Source organism: Lissotriton vulgaris, chromosome 1_1 (genome assembly GCF_964263255.1).
Source record: "Lissotriton vulgaris chromosome 1_1, aLisVul1.2, whole genome shotgun sequence".
In the NCBI taxonomy this organism is placed as follows: domain Eukaryota; kingdom Metazoa; phylum Chordata; class Amphibia; order Caudata; family Salamandridae; genus Lissotriton; species Lissotriton vulgaris.
The window spans coordinates 838,147,394-838,168,067 of NC_141685.1; the positions used below are offsets into that span (position 1 = coordinate 838,147,394).

At 50.0% G+C, this 20,674-nt stretch overlaps 1 protein-coding gene across 1 annotated transcript in view; it reads right to left on the reverse strand.

The window, feature by feature from the left end:
- The window catches only part of LOC147747989 (guanylyl cyclase C-like), a 679,125-nt gene that overhangs the window by 242,091 nt on the left and 416,360 nt on the right, over positions 1-20,674 (reverse strand). The window contains exon 14 of the mRNA XM_086957579.1: positions 8,339-8,410. Coding sequence (XP_086813705.1) covers positions 8,339-8,410 — 72 coding nt within the window. The remainder of the gene's footprint in view (positions 1-8,338; positions 8,411-20,674) is intronic.

Here is a 20,674-nt window from a genome sequence, read left to right on the forward strand (position 1 = left end):
AACTGGCAGAAATCCTTGCGAACACAAAAAAAAAAATCCGCAAATTCCCAGTTCAGTTGCTAGTTGCAACAATTGTATGACCCTGCTCTGACCCTCACAGCAGGCTCATAGAATAGCTACAAGTAGGCCACAAAGGTCCTGGAAAAAAAATTGCACTGCAACAGAAAGCAAATTACAGATAAGGAAGCAGGTGCCAGACTGGAATTTTAAAACAGTGACACATTAATAAATCAACCCCAAATTAATTCATGTCAGTTGAAGCAGGGCAGGTGCTTGCTTTTTCCCCCCATAATCTACAGTGATGATGAACCAGAGGGTGGCATTGATGTACCAGAGGGTGGCATGGGTGAAACAAAGGGTGGCAGGGCTGAAACATAGGGTGCTGGGAACCTGTGATGATGAACTAGACGTAGAAACAACATAATCGCGACCGTTGCGAGCCGACATGTAAGTTCGCAATTGCGAACTGGTACAAAACCCTCGCGAACTGGCAAAAATCCTTGCGAACACAAAAAAAAATCCGCAAATTCGTGAGAATTCGCGGATTTTGCGGATCGCGAGTTCGTAAATTCGCAAAATTCGCAAACGTAGATTCGCAAAATTCGCCCATGCTTAGTGGTGTGGTGTGCGAAAAAACGATGGATTTAGGCCCAGATCTCTGTACTTGGGTGAATGTATGACATTGTTCTGCATTCTGTCCATCAACTGTGGTTTTTGCATTTGTCACCCTGAGTGTGATGGGTATGCTCAGACGTGAGTCCCATGCTCTCCACACCACTGGATGCAAGCAAGCCGGGCTGAAGACGGCTGGAATGCCAGAAACCGGTCCTCAGAAGCTTGTTTCCGGTCCAGGGAAGGTATGGCTTGGCAGTTCGGGCTGGACTGTTCCCATGAGGCACAGGATCAGACTGATTTGCATATGGCCATGTCTGAACTGGGGTGGTGTGGAGTGCAAAAAACGATGGATTTAGGCCCAGATCTCTGTACTGGGGTGAATGTATGACATTGTTCTGCATTCTGTCCATCAACTGTGGTTTTTGCATGTACTATTTAAGGCTCGTCAAAAACAAGAGCTGCAGATAGACAACAGTAAAATCATGATTTTTACAGACTTCACGAGAGACGTACAGCGTCAAAGGCCTCATTCTTAGCTGTTAAAAAGAAACTGAGGCAACTTCAGATTCCCTACGCAATGTTGTTTGCGGCTCGATCGCGAGTGCCAGGCCAAGCTGGACGCAGTATTTAACACACCGCTGGAAACATGGGAATGGCTGGAAACTCATCGAGGCCAGAATGGAGGGGCTACCTCACCGGAACACCTGTAACAGCTCACAGTGAGACTATGACATGTGCTCCATCCTCTAGAGAGGCCAGGTCTGAGTGGCGCAAGGCGCTGCAAGCGGTGGCAGAACTTATCAGAGGGGACTCCAGTCCTGTTTCGAGCAAAACTGGACAAGATGAGGATAAGTCAGATGGATCGTTAGCTGCTAGTTCTAACGAAAACTCGGATGAGGATTTACCAAAGGTCACACCTCAAACAGCAGGTGATATAGCTTGAATAGGACAGATCGAATGGATGAAATGAATGATTAATGATACTACTGATGGGCCTGAGATCGAACAGGATGGGGGGATGGGTCAGAACTCCTAGGGGCCGGATCTTTAAAATTGCCATTGATTTCCGGGGATGATAACATACTAGCAATATTTTTGCGGGTATGGCTTGGTGGAATTCTGAGGTCTGGAGAGTAAGCTACACAGCCCCACCACCAGAAGAGGACATTGTTTTGGAGAATACTCCGAGTTTGGATGGGAACTCATTTGTTTGCACCTCTCCTGGGGAGGCCGGAGTAAGGGTTTTCTTAGTGTTCCACCTGGGGGTTTGTTTCTTGGTGCCAGGCGTGTCATAGATAGGGATACCACAGGCGAGATGTTGCAACTAATACAATGGTACCCCCCCATAGATCTTAAATGTATTTCTTGAAATTTACGGGGGATGCATACATTGTCAAGACAACATAGGATACAAGCTTACCTAGTAAGGAGGGGAGTACAGATTGCGTTACTCCAAGAAACTCACGTTATAGCAAAGGAGGGAGCTGCACTTCAGCGCAGATGGAGAGGAAAGGTGTTTTATCCTAATTATTCAGTTTTGCACTTGGGTCCTGGTTTGGGTGAGAGCAGGGGTGTCCTTGCAATGTACGAGCCAAATGATTGACCGGAATGGCGGGTGCATCTTAGTCTCTGGTGAACTGGATGGCAGAGACAGCCCCCTGGGCAGCCTCCATATGCCTAATAGGGAGCAGCCCGGATTCCTGGCCAGCTCTCCAGAACATTGGCCACCGTACTGACGGTCCCGGTAATTTTAGGAGGGGATTTTAACTGTGTCACTGATATTGGGTTGGACCGATCACATCTGCCACTCCCAGGTGCTTCTGCACACAAAATAGTGGAAGCGCACCTTAACTGGCAACTAAAGTGGGGTTGGTGGACTCCTAGAGGGCGCAGCATCCTGGGGACAGGGACTATTCCTTCTTTTCTGCATTACACGAACTCCATATTAGACTGAATTCTATATTATGCTCTACAGACATTCACGAAAGTGTACAAACGAGCGAATACCTCTCTAGAACAATATCAGATCATATCCCAGTATTACTGGGAATAACTTGGTCCTGTGAGAGGCCTAAAATCCTGACTTGGCGATTGAAACCAGAAGCATTGGAGGATCAGGTCTCCAGAACAACAGTGGGTACTGCTATTAGACAATATATAGCAGAAAATTCAAACACAGCGTCATCTAAATTAATAGAGTGGGATGCATTTAAGTCGGTTATTCGGGGGCGGTGTATATGAGTCAGTGAGGGCACGCAGGACCTTTCTACAAGACACAATAACAGCAGAGCAGAGAATTCAAGAATTGGAGAGGGTAAGGTCAGAAAGGAGAGAGAAACAAGAGGAACTACAGGCAGCTAGAGAGGCGGTGGCTGAACACGTGAACGGCTCTGCTGTTTTGACTCTAAAAACTATATAACTAGGGCCCATTGTGAAAGGGACAAATCTGGAGCCCTGCTGGCCTGGCTGGCCAATCCGGCGACGAGGGGGTCGGTGATACTAGAACTAAAGGGACGAGAAGAAGAAACATTTTACTGCCAGCAGGACATTAACAATGGATTCTTTGAATTCTATATGAATTTATGTAAGAGCAAGCAGTCCCCAACACTTGAAGACTTAGCCGACTTTTTAAATGCTGTAGAACTCCCAGTGGTGTCAGAAGACCCTACTCGGCACACAGAACAAAGAACCGGTGAAGGATGCACCCGTCTGAGCATGCAAGCCGTTCTTCAGAAGGATCACCACTGGTTCCTTCATTGCCCATTTCACCGTGGAGACAGTATTAGCGAACACTCATAAAGAATCCTTGATTACCCATCCAGCGCTACTGGAGTGTCCTCCACTACCAAATCTACCTACTTTCTCTTGCACCTCAGATTTAAGTGGCATAGAGTAATAGAATCTCGACCTACCACCACCTATCAACAGTGTTGGGCCCTGTCGGGTCGGAAGTATCACCGACAGAGCGACTCTCGCAACGTCACTTCTTTTCTTCTGAGCCCTGAGGAGTCGCGGGAAGACTGTCCCTTGTGCAACGAAACACGTGTCGGCTGGTTCTGTTGAACATTAAAGACACCTTTCCAAAACGACAAAATTTCAAGAGCACAAATTATTTTTGACTTGTTTGATTACGATAAGCTTTGTGTCTATTGTCCCATATGTCTACACTGACATTACTGTTTAATAACTAGAGTGTGCATAGGTGTTTGTCTTGTGTCAGAAGAAATAGCAAAGGATCTGGGGGGTGACATAGAGCTGAATGAGGTGAGGGGAGCCATAAAGAATTTGGCCAGAAAAAAGATGCCAGGTTCAGATGAACTCCCGGTGGAGTTCTACTTGTCCTATGCTGACTACTTAGCTCCTAAACTGGTAGAACTGTACAACCAGGCGGTGCAGGAGGGACACCTTCCCTGTACAATGAGAGAGGTGGTAATTATTCCATTATTGAAACCAGGAAAACCAGCATGGGACATGGCAGCCTACCGGCTATTGTCTATGCTTAATCTAAACTATAAAATACTGGCGACCCGTCTTCTCGATCATATGTCAACATTAATACACCAGGACCCGGCGGGCTTCTTTCCCAACAGAAACACTACGTTAAACATTAGGCGGTTTCTTTGGATCTTAGAGGCGAGATCCAACTATGAGGATGATGAGACCATCTTTGCAGTAGATATTGAAAAGCCCTTTGATAGCCTTGAATGCGCTTACCTGTTCGAGGTGATGAAGAGATTTGGATTAGGTCTTGCATTAAGTGGACGGCTCTGTTATATGCAGATTCTACTGCCTGGGTCATGATGGGTAGACTGATCTCTGAGAGTTGTAGCATAGAGCGAGGTATGCAACAAGGATGCCCTCTGTTGCCCGTAATGCTTGCCTTGGCCATGGAGCCGCTGGCAGCCAGATCCTGTACGGATCAATATTTTCAGCGGTTAGAGGAAGCCGGCCAGATTCATCATATTGCACTATATGTGGATGACCTGCTGTTATTCCTGGCAGATGTGGGAGGAGCACTCAGAGGGGCAAAAGAACTTCTTCATGATCTGGGGCAAGTAGCAGGCCTAAAAGTGAACTGGGCATAGTCTTCTCTCTTTCCAGTCAGAGCTGATAGGGCTGACCCACTAGAAACGGAGGGAGTGCGGTGGGAATCCCACTGTTTGACATACCAAGACACCCAAATCTATCACTCTCCCGGTGACTTATTGGAAGGGGATGTAGGAAGGGCCCTAATTGGAGTTAAGAACGGCTTTGACTTTTGGGGGACCCTGCCTCTATCGGTGGCGGGTAGAGTTGCCCTCCTAAAGATGTTGACGCTCCCAAGGCTACTGTATTAATATGCAGTACTGCCGGTTTGGATCCCAACGTGAATGTTCAACCAACCAAAATCGTTGGTGACGACATTCATTTGGGTACCCGGTAGATGGTAGCACTCAATACCCTTATGAGGCTGAGAGCAGAGGGAGGGTTAGCAGCTCCTGATTTTGAAAACTATTACATAGCAGCACAGTTGCAATGGCTCACGAAATGGGTGGTGGACAAACTTTGGGGGCCAGAAGAGCAGAGGGGAGAGACCCCAAGCTTGCGACTTTTGTCGAGCATAATTCTGAGACTTCCTTGCCGAGACCAAGAGCTCTCTACAGACCTTAAGACATCACTTAAATGTTGGAAAAAGAGCCTGAGATGAGCCAAGATTACACATCCCTATGCACAGGAAATCCCGTTGATTATGTGTGAAGCACTTCCTCACGGAGGTGACTGGCGTAGAGTAGGAGCTTGGGCAGACCTGGGAATATCTACAATGGGAGACCTCTAGGAAGAGAGCCCTTTGATCCCATTTAACGATCTCAGGAAATGCTATGATATACCGGGAGAAGACTTTCTATTACACACAGCCCTTATGACAGCCATGAGGAAACATTGGAGGGAGGGAATCTCTGAGCCAGGGATCTCGACGGGATGCCAGTGTATGGTCTCTGCGGCGGGCACCTTTAAGGCGGTCACATGTATGTATAGGCGACTCACATATACAACGCTCCCTCCCCTGACCAAGGTACCTAGAGAGTGGGAAGCAGATCTGGACAAACCCATAGCAGACAAGGATTGGGGACACTGATGGAAAGAGCATGGAAAAGCACCAGAAATGCAAGGTTTCAATGGGTAAACTTTTACGTGCTGCACAGGGCCTACCTTACGCCAGATAAGATTAATAAATATTTCAATACAAAAACAGCAGCTTGCCCGCGCTGCCATAAAATAGGGACTGAATTCTTACATATGTTCTGGAGCTGTCCGAGCATAAGGGACTTCTAGGAGGAGGTAACCACGATAATGGCGGTAATGACTGAAAAAGTGATAGTAAATACTCCTGATTACTGCCTTCTACATTCGTTTCCCCATTCTGCTAAGAACAAAATAACAAGTAGGTTCCAAGACCTTGGGCTAGCTTGGCTAAAAGAGATATCACGAGTCACTGGAAATCGAGGGATGGCCCTAGCTTGCATAGGTGGAAAAAGGAGTTCATTAAATGGGCTGAGTCCAAAAGTTCTGTTCGATTGCAAATAGCTAGATTGTCGGAAAGTGAGAAGTCGCTGGAGACAGCAAGAGCATGGACAGCGTTGCTGGACTTGTTAAAGAACCCCAAAACCATGAGAGGGAGAGACCGGGAGGGAGAGACCAGGAGGGAGAGATCCATGATGAAGTTGACTGATTCTCCTGTAGCAGACTTAACGGAAGCAATGACCCCCTGTTAGACAAACCTCCTGTGGGTCTGAAGAAGACTACTGAGTTTATTCCAGAGACTCACAAATTAGGAGTGAAATGCCTTTAAATCGGCTAGATAGATAGGTGACTACTATGACACACCTGGGTGGGAGGACAGGGTGGGGGTAAAGTTGGGGAAAGTTAGTGTAACTATATAGGAGCTGCAAAGTTACAAGTAAGTTCATGTGCACATTTTATAATTCTATGCAAGTTAAGAATGCCCTAGTAGCGGGTATTAGAACAATGATGCGGATATATACACCTAGATGCACTAATTTGTGAGATATCCCCTAATAAACTGTAATAAGGTGTAGACAAATGAAGTTACACTGCCATGTTTAAATCATGCCATTCTCAAACCTTTGTAGAAAAGTCCATAGTAAGACATTAAGATGCGTTTCAATCTGCCTTTCATGGCCATACAGAACCTATACCATTTGCTCCTAATCAACCTGTGTGCCCCTCGCCACACATTCCCAGGTCCTATTGTCCCTCATGACCAGAAATTAGACTTAAGCCCATTCTCTTCCCCTTCGTTTATAGTCCACAGCATGCATTGCCATAGCAGCACTTGTAACTTACAGCAATATGAAACAGCAAATCGGTAGTAGGGAATGCTACATAAATAACAAGTAATTGTTCTATGACTCTTTCTTCCTGTATTAAACATAGCTATAAGAATGTGCTCATTCCTTTGCCTTACATTAAGGGGTGAATGTCGCTGGATGAATCTGATCACAGCGAAAACAGAATAATTCCATTGTCATCTGGGTTCTAGGTCCATGGTCATCTGTGTTCTAGGTGGTCAGTTACAGCACACTTCTGGGAGTTGAATCTGCCACAAAGAATAGCCAAATATCCCTGAAATACGGTGACTTTTTGATTATAAAAGGATATGTGTGCATAATTACAGGAATGGCAAGAAGATGGGTTGCCTGTATATTACAAGAAGGTTTCCAGCAAAGGCATACCTTGCACAGAAAAGAAACTGCAGATACCAGCCGTTGAGTGGGTAGAACAGAAAATATCTCTCGGTGGAACATTTTCTGCTAGAGGCAGTCTTCAGAAAGCGAAAAAACAACGTAAAAGGGCATACTGTGAAATTGCATACATTTTGGGTAGTTCAACATTTACACATTTTGCAAATGTCTCAAGCACAATTTGAAAGTGAAAGCATTCCACATTATGCCAAAGATACCTGCTACTCTGTTGCCCAGGCATGTAAGATATCAGAGGCTTTCTGCTTTATATCCAGGGTGCCTGGTTTTGACTTAATTTTTTAACTCATTATGGCTTCATTGGATTATGTCTCTGATCAGCAATGAACTATTAAACAGGTTTCAGTCTTGCGACACCTGCACTGTACGTTGATTCTTGTTTTGATCTGCATCATTTCTATAAAGCCAAAGAAATGCAATCCAAAATCATCATCAAAAACAGGGATGAAAAGGAACCAGAAAGAGTGATCCAACATGACAGGAGATGTTGGGTGTGGGGGTAGAAAGAGGCATGAGGTAGAATGAAAACCTAAGCAAAATCTTTGGGCCATGGCACTTGTTTACTTACAAATTAAGTATTGTGGCTACTGAATTTCAGCACTACAAGTCAAGTTGTTACTGTACGTTCCACTACGGAATGAGGATTTACTGGGTTATTGGTAAGTACATGCCCATCTCCTGATGTAATGCCTCATTTTAACCCACACTTTCACCGGGACTGATCTGCTGATTTCAGCATCCAAATACTATGCATTAACGCAGACATTTGTAACTCATATGGGTTTAGTGAATGCTATTACCACCCCATCAGCATTTAGTGCGCACTGGTAATCAAGGAGGTCCTAGTATTTCACATTAAACTGAAACATTTGCTTGTAACATTCATAGGTATGAATTCTGATATTGCACTAGAACTTGGGATCACAGTACTGGAATATCTCCAACGCTAGGTTTTCTCTTACCTTATTCAAGGCAATCGTCTGTCTCTCTGTGAAGTCTCCATCATCGTTTTTGAGCTCCTTCAAAATAACAATCTAGAAGAAATCCATAGTTGGAAAAGTCATTGAGGTCAAAACAGCATCCTCTGCTAATTCACCCTATTGCCATGTGATTAGATGTATGACTACATGCTACAAACACAAAGTACGGGCCTTGTGTGAGTCAGCGCCAACCCAAGGAATACAGCTGTTTTTTTGAATGCCTTGGCCTCCTGTTCATTGAAGAAATAAATACAGGGCTTGATTTATATTTTAACAGAGGGAACTCCATTGCAAAAGCGACTGAGTTTCCCACCCGCTAGGACTCACATTCAGGTGGAACATAGTTTGACAAAGGCGGAGACTACTCCCTCGCCTCCGTAGTCAAACTCCTTGATGGCATAAGTCTCTGTCTGTAGTTTGGCTGTATGTCTAATCGCCTAAGTTAGATGGGTGGATATTTAGCCATTTTTTAATGCCCGTAAGGGCAGTGAAAGTGCTCAACGCCCACCTGGCCATGGGTGGCAACTCCCATTGTGGAGAGGACATTTTATTTTATTTTTTTCCCAAAATGTATATCTCGCTCTGGGATTATTTTTTTTAAATATTTTTTTTTTACTTTGATGGAGCCGCCCATCAAAGTTGTAATGTATTGGCAGGAAATGCTGTGATGGCGGTTCCAGTGAATGCTTTAAATGTCCGCTGGTTCAGCGGACATTTCATAGTTTGGCGGGTGGCACCTCTGTCAGGGCTACTTTGTAATTTACTAAGTCACCCTGGCGGAGGATGAGCTGTCCCCAAATGTATGTATTTGGCCCACATACCTCAAAAATGAGGCTATGGAAGTCAGATTGGGCCGGGGAGGGAGCAAGGCTAATGAATATGAAGAGATGAACAATGAAAGGAGCAGAAAATGAGGGTATTCTTGGAACAGCAGGAGAGATGAAGCTAAAGTGATCAGACAGCTTATGGTGTGGGTTGAGGTAAAGGACATGAACATATGGTTGGCGTGAAAAGCCACAATTACAGGTGGGCAAGATGTGGTTGAAGTATATACTGCACCCGGTAAATGCCGACATTCTGGGCGTGGTGTTCAGAGTTTTCCAGGCTAGGTGAAAATGAGGAATTACAGTGGTGCTTTCCACATGCCTCTGAATTTATCACAGGTCTTCATAAAATAAAGTAATCTCACGACCGCTGTAGATGGGTTAGGTACCCTAACCATCTCATACAGAAAACCAAAAGAGAAATTATTGAAACCCCTTAGATGTTCACCACTTCTGGAAAACAATACCACAAAAAAATTAGAAAAAAAGTTCTTCACTGAAAAACAACCAAGATGGTCTCACTCGTGTGGCGCTTTGGTGCAGCCACAACTAACATATGAAACGTTATACATTGGCTCTGTCGGATTCTATGTCAGGACCGGAGGCTTCAGATTATGCTTTTCTCTCTTCGCTGTTTATTAACATAACATCGCACAGCAGCCAGAAAAGCATCAAAACTTGAAAAATTTTAGTATTCCCAACACAGGAATATCAGAAAACATTGTAATAACATTGTTTAATAACTACAACAATCCCATGAGATGAACATTAGGCAGTCCTTCTTTAGTGTCCATAAATCCCAATATAAGGCGTCCAACCAACGAACTCCTCCTCTTTCTTCGCTGCATCGCAGTCAGTTAAGTGCTATTCTCCCTCTCTTGCACATTTGTGTTTGTTGAGTTTTTTTTTGTGTTTTCTTCTATTCTATTTGCATTGATTGTTGCTTTGGGGGGCCTGTGGCGTTTTCTTCCCTTCCAGAGCCCCTTCCATCGCGGGGACGCCTTCGCCCCTTACGCGATGTCCCCGTGTATTCCGCTGTGTTGAGTTCACCGCTAGAGGGCGCCGTTGCGTCTCGCCTGCCTGCGCGCAGCTTTCGTCTCACTGATTGGAGCCGCGCTGGGGAGTCGACATCGCAGGTGCCCTGCTGCCGCCTAACCCTGACGCCCTCTTGGGTTGTACTGTCCCGTGCTTGAACGCCCCGGTGGGGTCTGTATTAGTGGTTGTAACCACGTTGCCGCCTGCGGGCGATTTTCAGCACCTTTTTCTGCATCAGCTTCCGCCGGGGTGTTCCCCGCTCGAGCGCGCTGGGAGGCGGTGCGGCCCGGTCTCTGGAGAGAGGGTCGGCGTGCTGTAAAGGCTGGTGCTGCCTTTTAATTGCCCGGTTCCACCGGCCTACAACCCTTGCCAACCTTCGGTTGGCCCACACGTGGCCGTCTGTGTACGCCATCGGAACCCTCAGATTCCACTTTCTTATCTACTGCGTGGTGGACGCCATGGCTGAGGGGTACTACGTCGAGGAGGAGGAGTCTCACCAATACCTCCAGGACGACGAGTTCTATGTGGCTGTGGACCAGTCGATTTACCGGTGTGTGCAGGAAATCGTTGGGCCTATGGAGGACAGACTTTCAGCCCGCATTGTCTTGGAATGTGCCAAGTTGGCACCGGCCCTAGGGGGTTCCCCCGCCAACGACCCGGGCCAGCCTCCGGCGGCCAAAAAGTCACGTGGGGACGCGGGTCCCAGTGGTTCGCAAGGTGTGGACAAGGACGCTTTCGAGCGCCTACGCGACGCTTTCCTGGCTAAAGCGTCTGGGTCGGCCCCCGAGGCGCCTCCGCCTCAGACCCCTTCTACACCGGCGAACGTTGTCCCGGCCTCCCCGGGGGGGGGCTTCCCCCGCGGATACGGACGACGACGACGACGACGAGGACTCCGTGCGGTCATGGCGACCGGCGTCCAATTCGACGGAGTTGCCCAAGGACACTTCGGGCATGCTGGACCCGGACGAAATCATGCACCCGCGGTCGGCCGCCTGGGCGCCTGGTGACAAGGCGGCGCAGTTTGTGTCGGGCCGCCTCCGCAAGCCCTTGGAGAAGGAGGCGCGCAGCTGTTTGAGGGGCGAATGTCCTCGCCCGACTCTGGATGGGAAGGTGGCCATGACGCCGGAACTCGATGGGAAAATGGCCACCTTCATGGCGAAGTTCGTCAAGGACCCCCGGAAGGGGATCGACCGTTCCTGGCTCTCCTGCCAGGACAAGCTCTTGGACACCATTGGCCCCCTCACCAAGATTCTCGATATGGCCGAGGAAGCCAAGGTGTCGGGCAGCGCCATTTGCCCGGAAGTACTGTCCAACTGGGCGCAGCGGGCGGTTATCTTCCTGGGGAATGCCAACTGTGCCCTTTCGACCGAACAGCGTCGGTCGCTGCTGATAAAATTGGATCCCAAGTTGGGCGATTTGGCTTCGTCGGAAGCTGGCGCTGTTGCCCAAGGAGGGCTCTTTGGCGAGCCATTCATTAAAGAACTGGGGAAGTTTGTTTCCACCTTCACCTCCCTGGATAAGGCCCAGTCAACCATCAAGCGGGTCTTCCACCAGCGTTTTTCCCGGGGGGCTGGTCGTGGTAGGGGCCTCACGACCGGCCGTGGTGGTCAGCAACAGCCCGGAAAAGGACATGGCTCCGGCAGAGGAGGCTACAACTCCTCCGCGAATTGCAACAACTTCTACCCCACCAGAGGTCAGCGTTTCAGAGGACGCGGAAACTTCCGGAACGACTCCGGCGGCAACAATTCACACGGTGAGTGTTATCCCTGCGGATCAGGTTGTTATTGGGGGGAGGTTGGCGTGTTTTCCCCAAGCGTGGGAGGCTATTACAACGGACGCATGGCTCCTTCAGACCGTGCGGGTGTTCCGCATAGAGTTTTACGACCAGCCGTGCCAGGCGGAGCCTCCTCGGCCCATACGTTTTCTCAATCGGACGCGCTCTTGATCGACGAAGAAGTCTCGGCGCTGCTGCGCAAGGGGGCTATTTGTCGGACAACGCGCCATTCCCGGGGTTTCCTGAGCAATATTTTTCTTGTGGAAAAGGTGGACGGGGGCAGACGACCAGTCATCAACCTCAGGGAGTTCAATGGCTGGGTGGTGTACAACCATTTCAAGATGGAGGGCATCCATCTTTTGAGGGACGTTTTGCTCCCGAACGACTGGATGGTCCGTCTGGACCTCAAGGATGCGTATCTGGTGGTTCCGATTTACCCCCTGCATCGTCGTTGCCTTCAGTTTTGCTGGAAAGATATGGTGTTCGAGTTCAAGGCCCTTCCGTTCGGTCTTTCCTCGGCCCCTTGGTGCTTTACAAAAATTCTGCACCCGGCCATCGAAACCCTGCGGAGTCAGGGGATTCGGCTTATCGTCTATCTGGACGACATCTTGCTGTTGGGCCAGGACCCGAGCAAGTTGGCCGCCCATCTGTCTCAGACGGTCTCCCTGTTACAAGGTCTGGGGTTTATTGTCAACAGGGAGAAGTCGGTTTTCACCCCCGCCCAGCAAATGATGTTCCTGGGCTTTGTGGTGGACTCGGTGAAATCGACTCTCAGTTTGCCGTCCAGAAAGATGGCCAAAATCAAGCATGTGCTTCGGCAAACTATCTCCAAATCGCACACCTCCCTCCGGCAGGTGGCCAGAGTAGTAGGCCTTCTCTCATCGTCCATTCAGGCGATATTCCCGGGCCCTCTTCACTATCGGGCTCTTCAGCGACTGAAAGCGCACCATTGCGCAGAGGGCTATCCTACGACCGCTTGATCCCCCTGTCGGTGGGGGTCAAAGAGGAAATGTCTTGGTGGCTCGCCCACATGGAGGCGTGGAACGGCCGCGCGATTTTCGGGTCCGTTCCGGACTTGGTGATCGAGTCGGACGCCAGCAGGTCTGGCTGGGGCGCCCCCTGCGGGGATTTCTCCACAGGCGGCGCTTGGTCGTCCGACGAACAGCGACTTCACATCAACTGCTTGGAACTTCTAGCAGGTTCGTTCGCCGTCCGTTGCTGGACGAGGGACTCGGTGAAGTCATGCGTCCTTCTGCGGATGGACAATGTCTCAGCGGTTCGGTATGTGAACCACTTAGGGGGTCCGCGATCAAGAGCCCTTGCGGACCTGGCGAAAGACTTTTGGGATTATTGTCTCGCCCATCAAGTCTCGGTTACGGCAGAATACCTGCCGGGTCGGGCCAATCAGGTGGCGGATTGGCACTCGAGGTACCTTCGGGACTCCAGCCTGTGGAAGCTGGATGTTCAAGTGTTCCGCTGGCTGGCGGCATGCTGGGGACCGTTTTCCATAGACCTGTTTGCATCCCGTCTGGACTTCCAGCTACCGAGGTTCTTCAGCTGGAGACCGGACCCCTTGGCGGAAGCGACGGATGCGTTCCTCCAAGACTGTAGTCAGGAACGGCCGTATGCCTTCCCGCCTTTCTCCATGATAGTGCGGGCCGCGGCCCAGATTCGCCGTCAGATGGCGGACGTGGTGATGGTGACGCCCGTGTGGAGGTCGCAAGTGTGGTTTCCAGTTCTTCTGGAACTTTCCTGGGATTCTCCAATCCTACTCCCCCGGCTTCCTCGTCTTCTCCTCAATCCAGACGGGGTCCCTCACCATCTCCTCCAGGGTTCTCTCCGCCTCATGGCATGGAGGCTTTCAGGCGACGTTGGTCGCTCCCGGCCTTTCGAACTCAGCTCAGCATTTTTTGTCCAAGGCCTGGGCAGGCAGCACTGCCAAGAGGTATAGATCGGCTTGGACCAGGTGGGTTCGTTGGTGTCTTCGACGGGGTTTGGATCCCATGGTCGCAGGCCTCGTTCCTATCCTGAATTTTCTTGCAGAACTCTCTACCTCCGGCTTAGCATACCGGACAATCAATACGATACGTTCTGCCATATCAGCGTCTCATGTGCAGATAGATGGAGTGGCGGTTGGGGAGCATCCCCTGGTATGTCGACTCCTTAGAGGAGTGCGTCTGGCTTTACCGCCGGAGCCACGGTATTCCGTCCTGTGGGATGTTAACGTGGTGTTGAACCTTTTTCTTTCCTGGCAGCCTAACAAGTATCTTTCCTTAAAAGAACTGTCAGCTAAACTGGCGATGCTCCTGTGCTTAGTGTCTTGTCGCAGGGTGTCTGATGTGCGTGCCCTGGATGTCACGGCGAGAGCGTTCTCCCCGGATGGGGTGACCTTTACCGTGGGCCGACGCACGAAATCGGCTACGAGGTCTATTTCCTATCCGGCATTTGCAGATGCCCCTAAGTTGTGTGTGGTACAGTGTTTGAAAACCTATGAGGATGTTACAACGGAACTTCGCCCTCCGGGCGAACGGCAGTTACTGATTGCGCTGCGTAAACCGCACAAGGCTATCTCTTCCCCCACTATAGCCCGGTGGGTGCGTTGGGTGATGCAGGAAGCTGGTATTGATTTTTTTTTTTTTTAACATCATTTTTATTGCATCACCAATATAATTGTACAGACAAAATAATCAGCAATGTAATACACCATGTACAAGATTATTATGATCTAGTCCGTCCTTCTCTGGGAGGTCCACCCTCCTTCTGGTGCGGGTGGCCGTATCCATGAATGCTTCTCGTATCACCTTACAGTGTCTGACAGTATCAGTCGGCAAATATTGCTGGGTTGCTTTTGTGATTTTCACCCCTCCCCCAATTTTGGTTCCCCAACAGCCCGCCAATTCCAGCTTCCTACCCACCCTCCCCCGTGGTCGCGCTGCGTCGAGCATCAGTGTGAAAGTGTCTGGTGTGTTGTAGGAGGAACCGTCTTTCGCTAAGGTGTGCTCTCCTGTGTAGTGACAGGGCCTGCCCCATCTAGCTCACTCCCGTCCTCCAGCTCCTCAGCGTCCATATCCCGGAGCGCCTGCACCATAATTTCCCATGCAGTAGCCCTCTCCAGAGCCTTCTCGTCATTCATCCTCCAGGCCATCTGGTACCTCAGGGTACTTTCACATGCAGCCCACCTCAGGCATTCCCCATACCACCTTTTATATGTGGGCCCCACTCTCGACTTCCAGTTCCTCGTGATCTCTCGCTTGGCCAGAATAAGTCCCAAATCTATAAATTTGCTCGTAGTCTTGTTCCTAGGCGTGTGAGGGAACCAATGGAGGATGCTAACCGCTTTAGTGTACTGGACATCCCTGTCTGTCGCGCTGTTAAGGGCCCACCCAACTTCCTGCCAGTATTCTCCTAGAGAAGGGCAATCCCACAGCATGTGACCCAGGTCCGCCCCTACAGTATTACATCTGGGGCAAGCAGCGTTGTCCACCCCAAATTACTGTTGTATCTTCCCAGGTGTGAGGTATGCCCTGTGAATCACATAAAAGTGGATTAATTGAAACCTGGCGTTTCTCGAGCTCTTCCGTGTTCGCCTTAGCAGCTGGCCCCATGTCGTGTCAGGTATCTCCACTTGAAGGTCCAGCTCCCACTTGGCCTTCAGGGCCGTCAATGGCTGCAAGGCCTCCCGCTGTATTCTAGAGTACAAGCAAGTGACCGCCTTAAAGGTCCCCGCTGCCATCATCGCGTATTGACAGGCCATAGAGGTGCCCGGCTCCTGCAACCCTTCCCCCCAGTGGGCTTGCATAGCGCCTGTGACCGCTGCATGCAACAAGTAGTCGCCCCTCGGCAGGTCGAAACGCTCCTGCAAATCTTGGAACGGCAGCAACACCCCATCTTCATAAAGATCACCTAACATTTGTATCCCCGCCTCCTCCCAACCTAGCAAGCGCGACCAGTCTCCCCCATGTGGGAGGGCCGTGACCATCCCTAACGGGATTTCAGGGGCATACATAAGGCGGACTCCCGCCCGTTTACGGGCCCGGTCCCAGCAAAGCCGGAACGTCTGCTCCTCGACCGTCAGATCTCCCACCCGGAGCTTCTGGTGTAGTGCGATGTATGCCAAAATATGCCGCGGGGTGCCTTCTACTCTGGCGTCCTCAGGGCCTCTATACACTCTCGCTATCTCCTGGGTAAAAATCTGCAGCTGCGCAGCCAGGTAGTACCCTTCAAAATCCGGCACCGCCATTCCTCCTTCATCCTTGGGGCGCAGCAGAGTGTCGAGCGCTACGCGCCTCCTTCCCGTGCCCCATAAGAAGGCTATGGCCAAGGACCTCAGGCGTTTAAAGATAGAGCTGGGGATCCACACCGGGAGTGTCCTAAAATAATACAAAAGCCTGGGTAGGGCCACCATTTTGAGCAGGGAGATCCTACCAGCCAGGGATAACGGCAGAGTCGACCAAAAGTCCATGGACCCCCGTAGGGCGTTAATACAGCGGGTGATGTTACCTTCCAACAAATCAGCCGGGGTATGATAAACATAGACCCCCAGATAGTGCAGACATCGCGGCTCCCGTCTAAGTTCTTGCGCGGTGAGTGGGCACGGTTCTCCTGATCTCAGGGGGAACAGGCAGGATTTAGGCCAGTTGACCCTCAGGCCCGACAACCGGCCAAACCGCCCTAGTAGCCGCCGCGCCCCTTCGAGCTCGGGGCCCGCATTGGCCAGAAACATCAGCAGGTCATCTGCGTACAAAGAAATGAAATGCGGCCTGCCCCTAAATGATAAACCAGCATAGTGGCGGCCTAGCCTAGCCTCCGCAGCGAAGGGTTCCATCGCCAAGGCGAACAAGAGCGGAGATAGGGAACATCCCTGTCTGGTGCCACGCCTGACCGGGTATTGCCTCGAGATCAGAGTACCCACTCTAACTCTTGCTACCGCGTCAGTGTACAGGACCTTGGTCCAGTTTATGTATCCGTCCCCCAGTCCGAAGCGTCGCATCACCTCGTACAGGTATCCCCACTCGAGGCTGTCAAAGGCCTTCTCTATGTCAATGGAAAGGACAAATGGGGAATCGGCAATCGGCCAGTCCGCACCCATCAGTCTTGTCAGTCTACGAATATTGTGGGTAGTGTTGCGTGTCGGAATAAAACCACACTGGTCCTTATGAACAAGGCTCGTCATATGCACCAGCAGTCTGTTAGCAAGAATTTTACTCAGGATCTTGTAGTCCGTCGTCAACATGGACAACGGACGGTACGAGGACAAAGCCGCACCCTCTCTGCCCGGTTTTAAGAGCGGGATCATGAGGGCCTCACTCATAGAACTCGGAAGCCGACCCTTCGTTTGCGCCTCATTGTACACCTCGCGCAGCCGAGGAGCAAGGCGCTCTAGATATTTGCTGTAGAATTCGATCGGGAGCCCGTCCAGTCCCGGGGTCTTGTTCCTGGCCATTTGCTTTACTGCACACCCTATCTCTCCGAGTGTGATGGGCCGACCCATCTCTTCTGCCTCCGAGTCCTCCACCTTTGGCAGTTGCAAGCCGTCTAAGAACTCTCCTAGCTCATCCGCCCCTCCTGTTTCACCACTCTCATAGAGCCCCTCGTAATAAGTACGGAACTTATTCAAGATCCCGGGTTGAGTATGGCAGGGCTCCTCCCCTATCTCCTGAATCAGCATGATCGGCATGCCCCTCCTGACTGGGTTAGCGAGCCATGCTAGCATAGACCCCGCCTTGTCGCCCTCCGCATGCGCCCTCGTCAAGTATGCCTTATGGTCAAAGCTGCGTAGCCGGTCCAACTCTACAGCCAGCCCCTCCCGCGCCCCACTAAGCCCCTCCTGCAATTCTGGGTGATTCGGGCGATTCTTCTCCAGTTCCCTCAGCCGTGTTTCAGCCTTATCCAAATCGTCTATCAAAGTCTTGCGAGCCCCAGCCGTGTGTCCAATACAGTGCCCCCGCACCACCACCTTAAACGCATCCCATTCTACCGCCCTCGTGGAGGCCGAGCCACTGTTCTCCTCAAAGTAACTCTCAATGCGGTCTCCCAGAGCCTCCCTGAACAACAGATCATCCAGGGTGTCAGGTTGCAGGCGCCATGTTGGCACGCAGTTAGCCGTTACCATCCAGTTCAGAGAGATCAACAAGGGGTTGTGGTCCGATATCGTCCTGGCCAAGTATTCCGCCCCACCCACCGCAGGGAGCACGCATGACGAACAAAGAAACACGTCTAGCCTTACATGCAAATCATGCAGGTGGGAGTGAAAAGAGTAGTCCCTAGTAGTGGGGTGCAACGTCCTCCATGCATCTGTAAGGGCCCAGCTCTCCTGCCATTCCAACCTACGCTTGGCGACTCTATGCACTGGGGACGCGCGCAGTGGGGGATGGGATCTATCTAATAACACATCCGCGACTGAGTTAAAATCTCCCCCCAAGAGAACAGGCCCCGCCAAATAACCCGCCAGTTTGCCCGAGATCGTAGACAAAAATGCGGGCAGATCTACATTAGGGGCGTACACATTACAGAAAGATATCACCCTGCCTCTCAGCCTCCCTTCCACCGCCACATACCTGCCTTCCGGGTCCACCAACGTTTTTGTCACCTGGAAGGGGACCCCCGCCCGTATCCAGATCAGTGTCCCCCTTGCAAAGGCTGAAAATGTCGTGTAAAACAGCTGCCCCCTCCAGCGTCTCTGCAGAGCAGCCCCTTCTTGCTTATTGAGATGTGTTTCTTGTAGAAACGCTACATGAACCCCTCTACGCTTGAGGTACGCCTGAACTTTATGCCTTCGCATCATGGATTGCATGCCCCTCACATTCCAGGACACACATTTCAATGCCCCATTGCTAGCCATCCCCTCCCACACATCCGGACCATACAACAAAGAACAATGTCCTCACGTATCCCGCGACCACGGGCCAACCCACCCACCCTCTCCAAACAGGAAGCCAAACCCCTCCAACAACAACTACCCCCCGAGCAACCCCAACTGCTCGCAACTCCCACCCCCCCAGGACAGGCCCCCCCGCAACTGGAAGTACCCCCATCCAAACCAACACTCCCAACCACCTCTCAAAGAAAGGCAGTAATGGCCGCAGTCTCCACTGCGGTGACCTTAGGGGCCAGTAAGGCGTGGCTCGGTGCGATAGAACCTCAAAGCAAATCAACCCCGCGCTCTCCACCCCACAATCCCCACATCATTGTGCCCCAAAACCTCAAGTAACAGCATTCCACTGCCATGGGCCCAGTGCCCCGGTGTCAGGAAGCTGGTATTGATACGAGGCAGTTCGGAGCTCACTCAGCAAGAGGGGCCATGGCCTCAAAAGCTTTTGCCCTTGGGGCACGATTAGAAGACCTCATGCGCGCTGCGGACTGGTCTTCGGATTCCACCTTCAAAAGGTTCTATTTTAAGCCAGTGGTGGATATTGCTAGTTTGGTGGTGGACAAGCTTTAAACAAGCATAATCTGAAGCCTCCGGTCCTGACATAGAATCGAAATTTGCCTAGTGTAGTAACAGTAAGTTTCAATTCTATTAAGGACACGGAGGCGAGGATTATCCCACCCATACCTCCTGCGGAGATCCCGCCCGTACTGGAGTAAGTAATCCGTTTTCCGACTTGCAGTATGATTACTGTTTCTTGGGTTGCATGTCGATTGGCTTGATGCTCTGCTTTGTTGATTTGCCTTCATGCTTAGCGGGTATGGCTTAGCTCACGCTGTTCTTTTTTCCGCCAGGGAATGATGGTGCGAAACGAGATGCTTGAGACTTTGGCCTGACTCGCCACGAAGAAAGAGGAGGAGTTTGTTGGTTGGACGCCTTATATTGGGATTTATGGACACTAAAGAAGGACTGCCTAATGTTCATCTCATGGGATTTGTAGTTATTAAACGATGTTATTACAATGTTTTCTGATATTCCTGTGTTGGGAATACTAAAATTTTTCAAGTTTTGATGCTTTTCTGGCTGCTGTGCGATGTTATGTTAATAAACAGCGAAGAGAAAAAAGCATAATCCTCGCCTCCGTGTCCTTAATAGAATTGAAACTTACCGTTACTACACTAGGCAAATTGCGATTCTCTAAAAAAATACAAATAATTACTTTATAGCAGACATTTGTTAAAGTACTAGTGCAATCCACAATATCATTATAAAGGCGCTCTGTGTTTGGTGAAAGTGTGCTAGTGCAATGCGTGAAAAAGTGCATCAACAACAATGGGAAATACATTGATGTATTCAATAAGTTTTTGTGTGCATAACTCCTACTTCTACCTACATGACATTAGGAATGTAATCAGGCAAATGGAGAATCATATTTTCAATCCCATGCAATCTATTAGTCACTATGGATATATCATCCCTCTATAACAATATCCCACAGCAAGCAGCTCAAAATCTCATCAAGGAGGTTCTAGCCACTGGCACTCACCGACTTCATAATAGAGCTATTGGACATTGCTCTGAGGGTAGGTCTTCCTGAAAATGCAGTGGGCAGGATGCAGTGGCCACCTTAGAATCATGGTTCTGCAGTTAAGGTTCCTACTACCACCCGCTCGCCCTTCTTCACTATAGAACATGAGCACCGGGTTCCAACGAGGAGGAACCTCCATGGTGCCCTGCTGAGACTGCTAGTGGTCCGTCTGCTACACTATAAAGACGTTGATGTCATCTTGAGAGATGCAAGAAGAACAATTGATGAA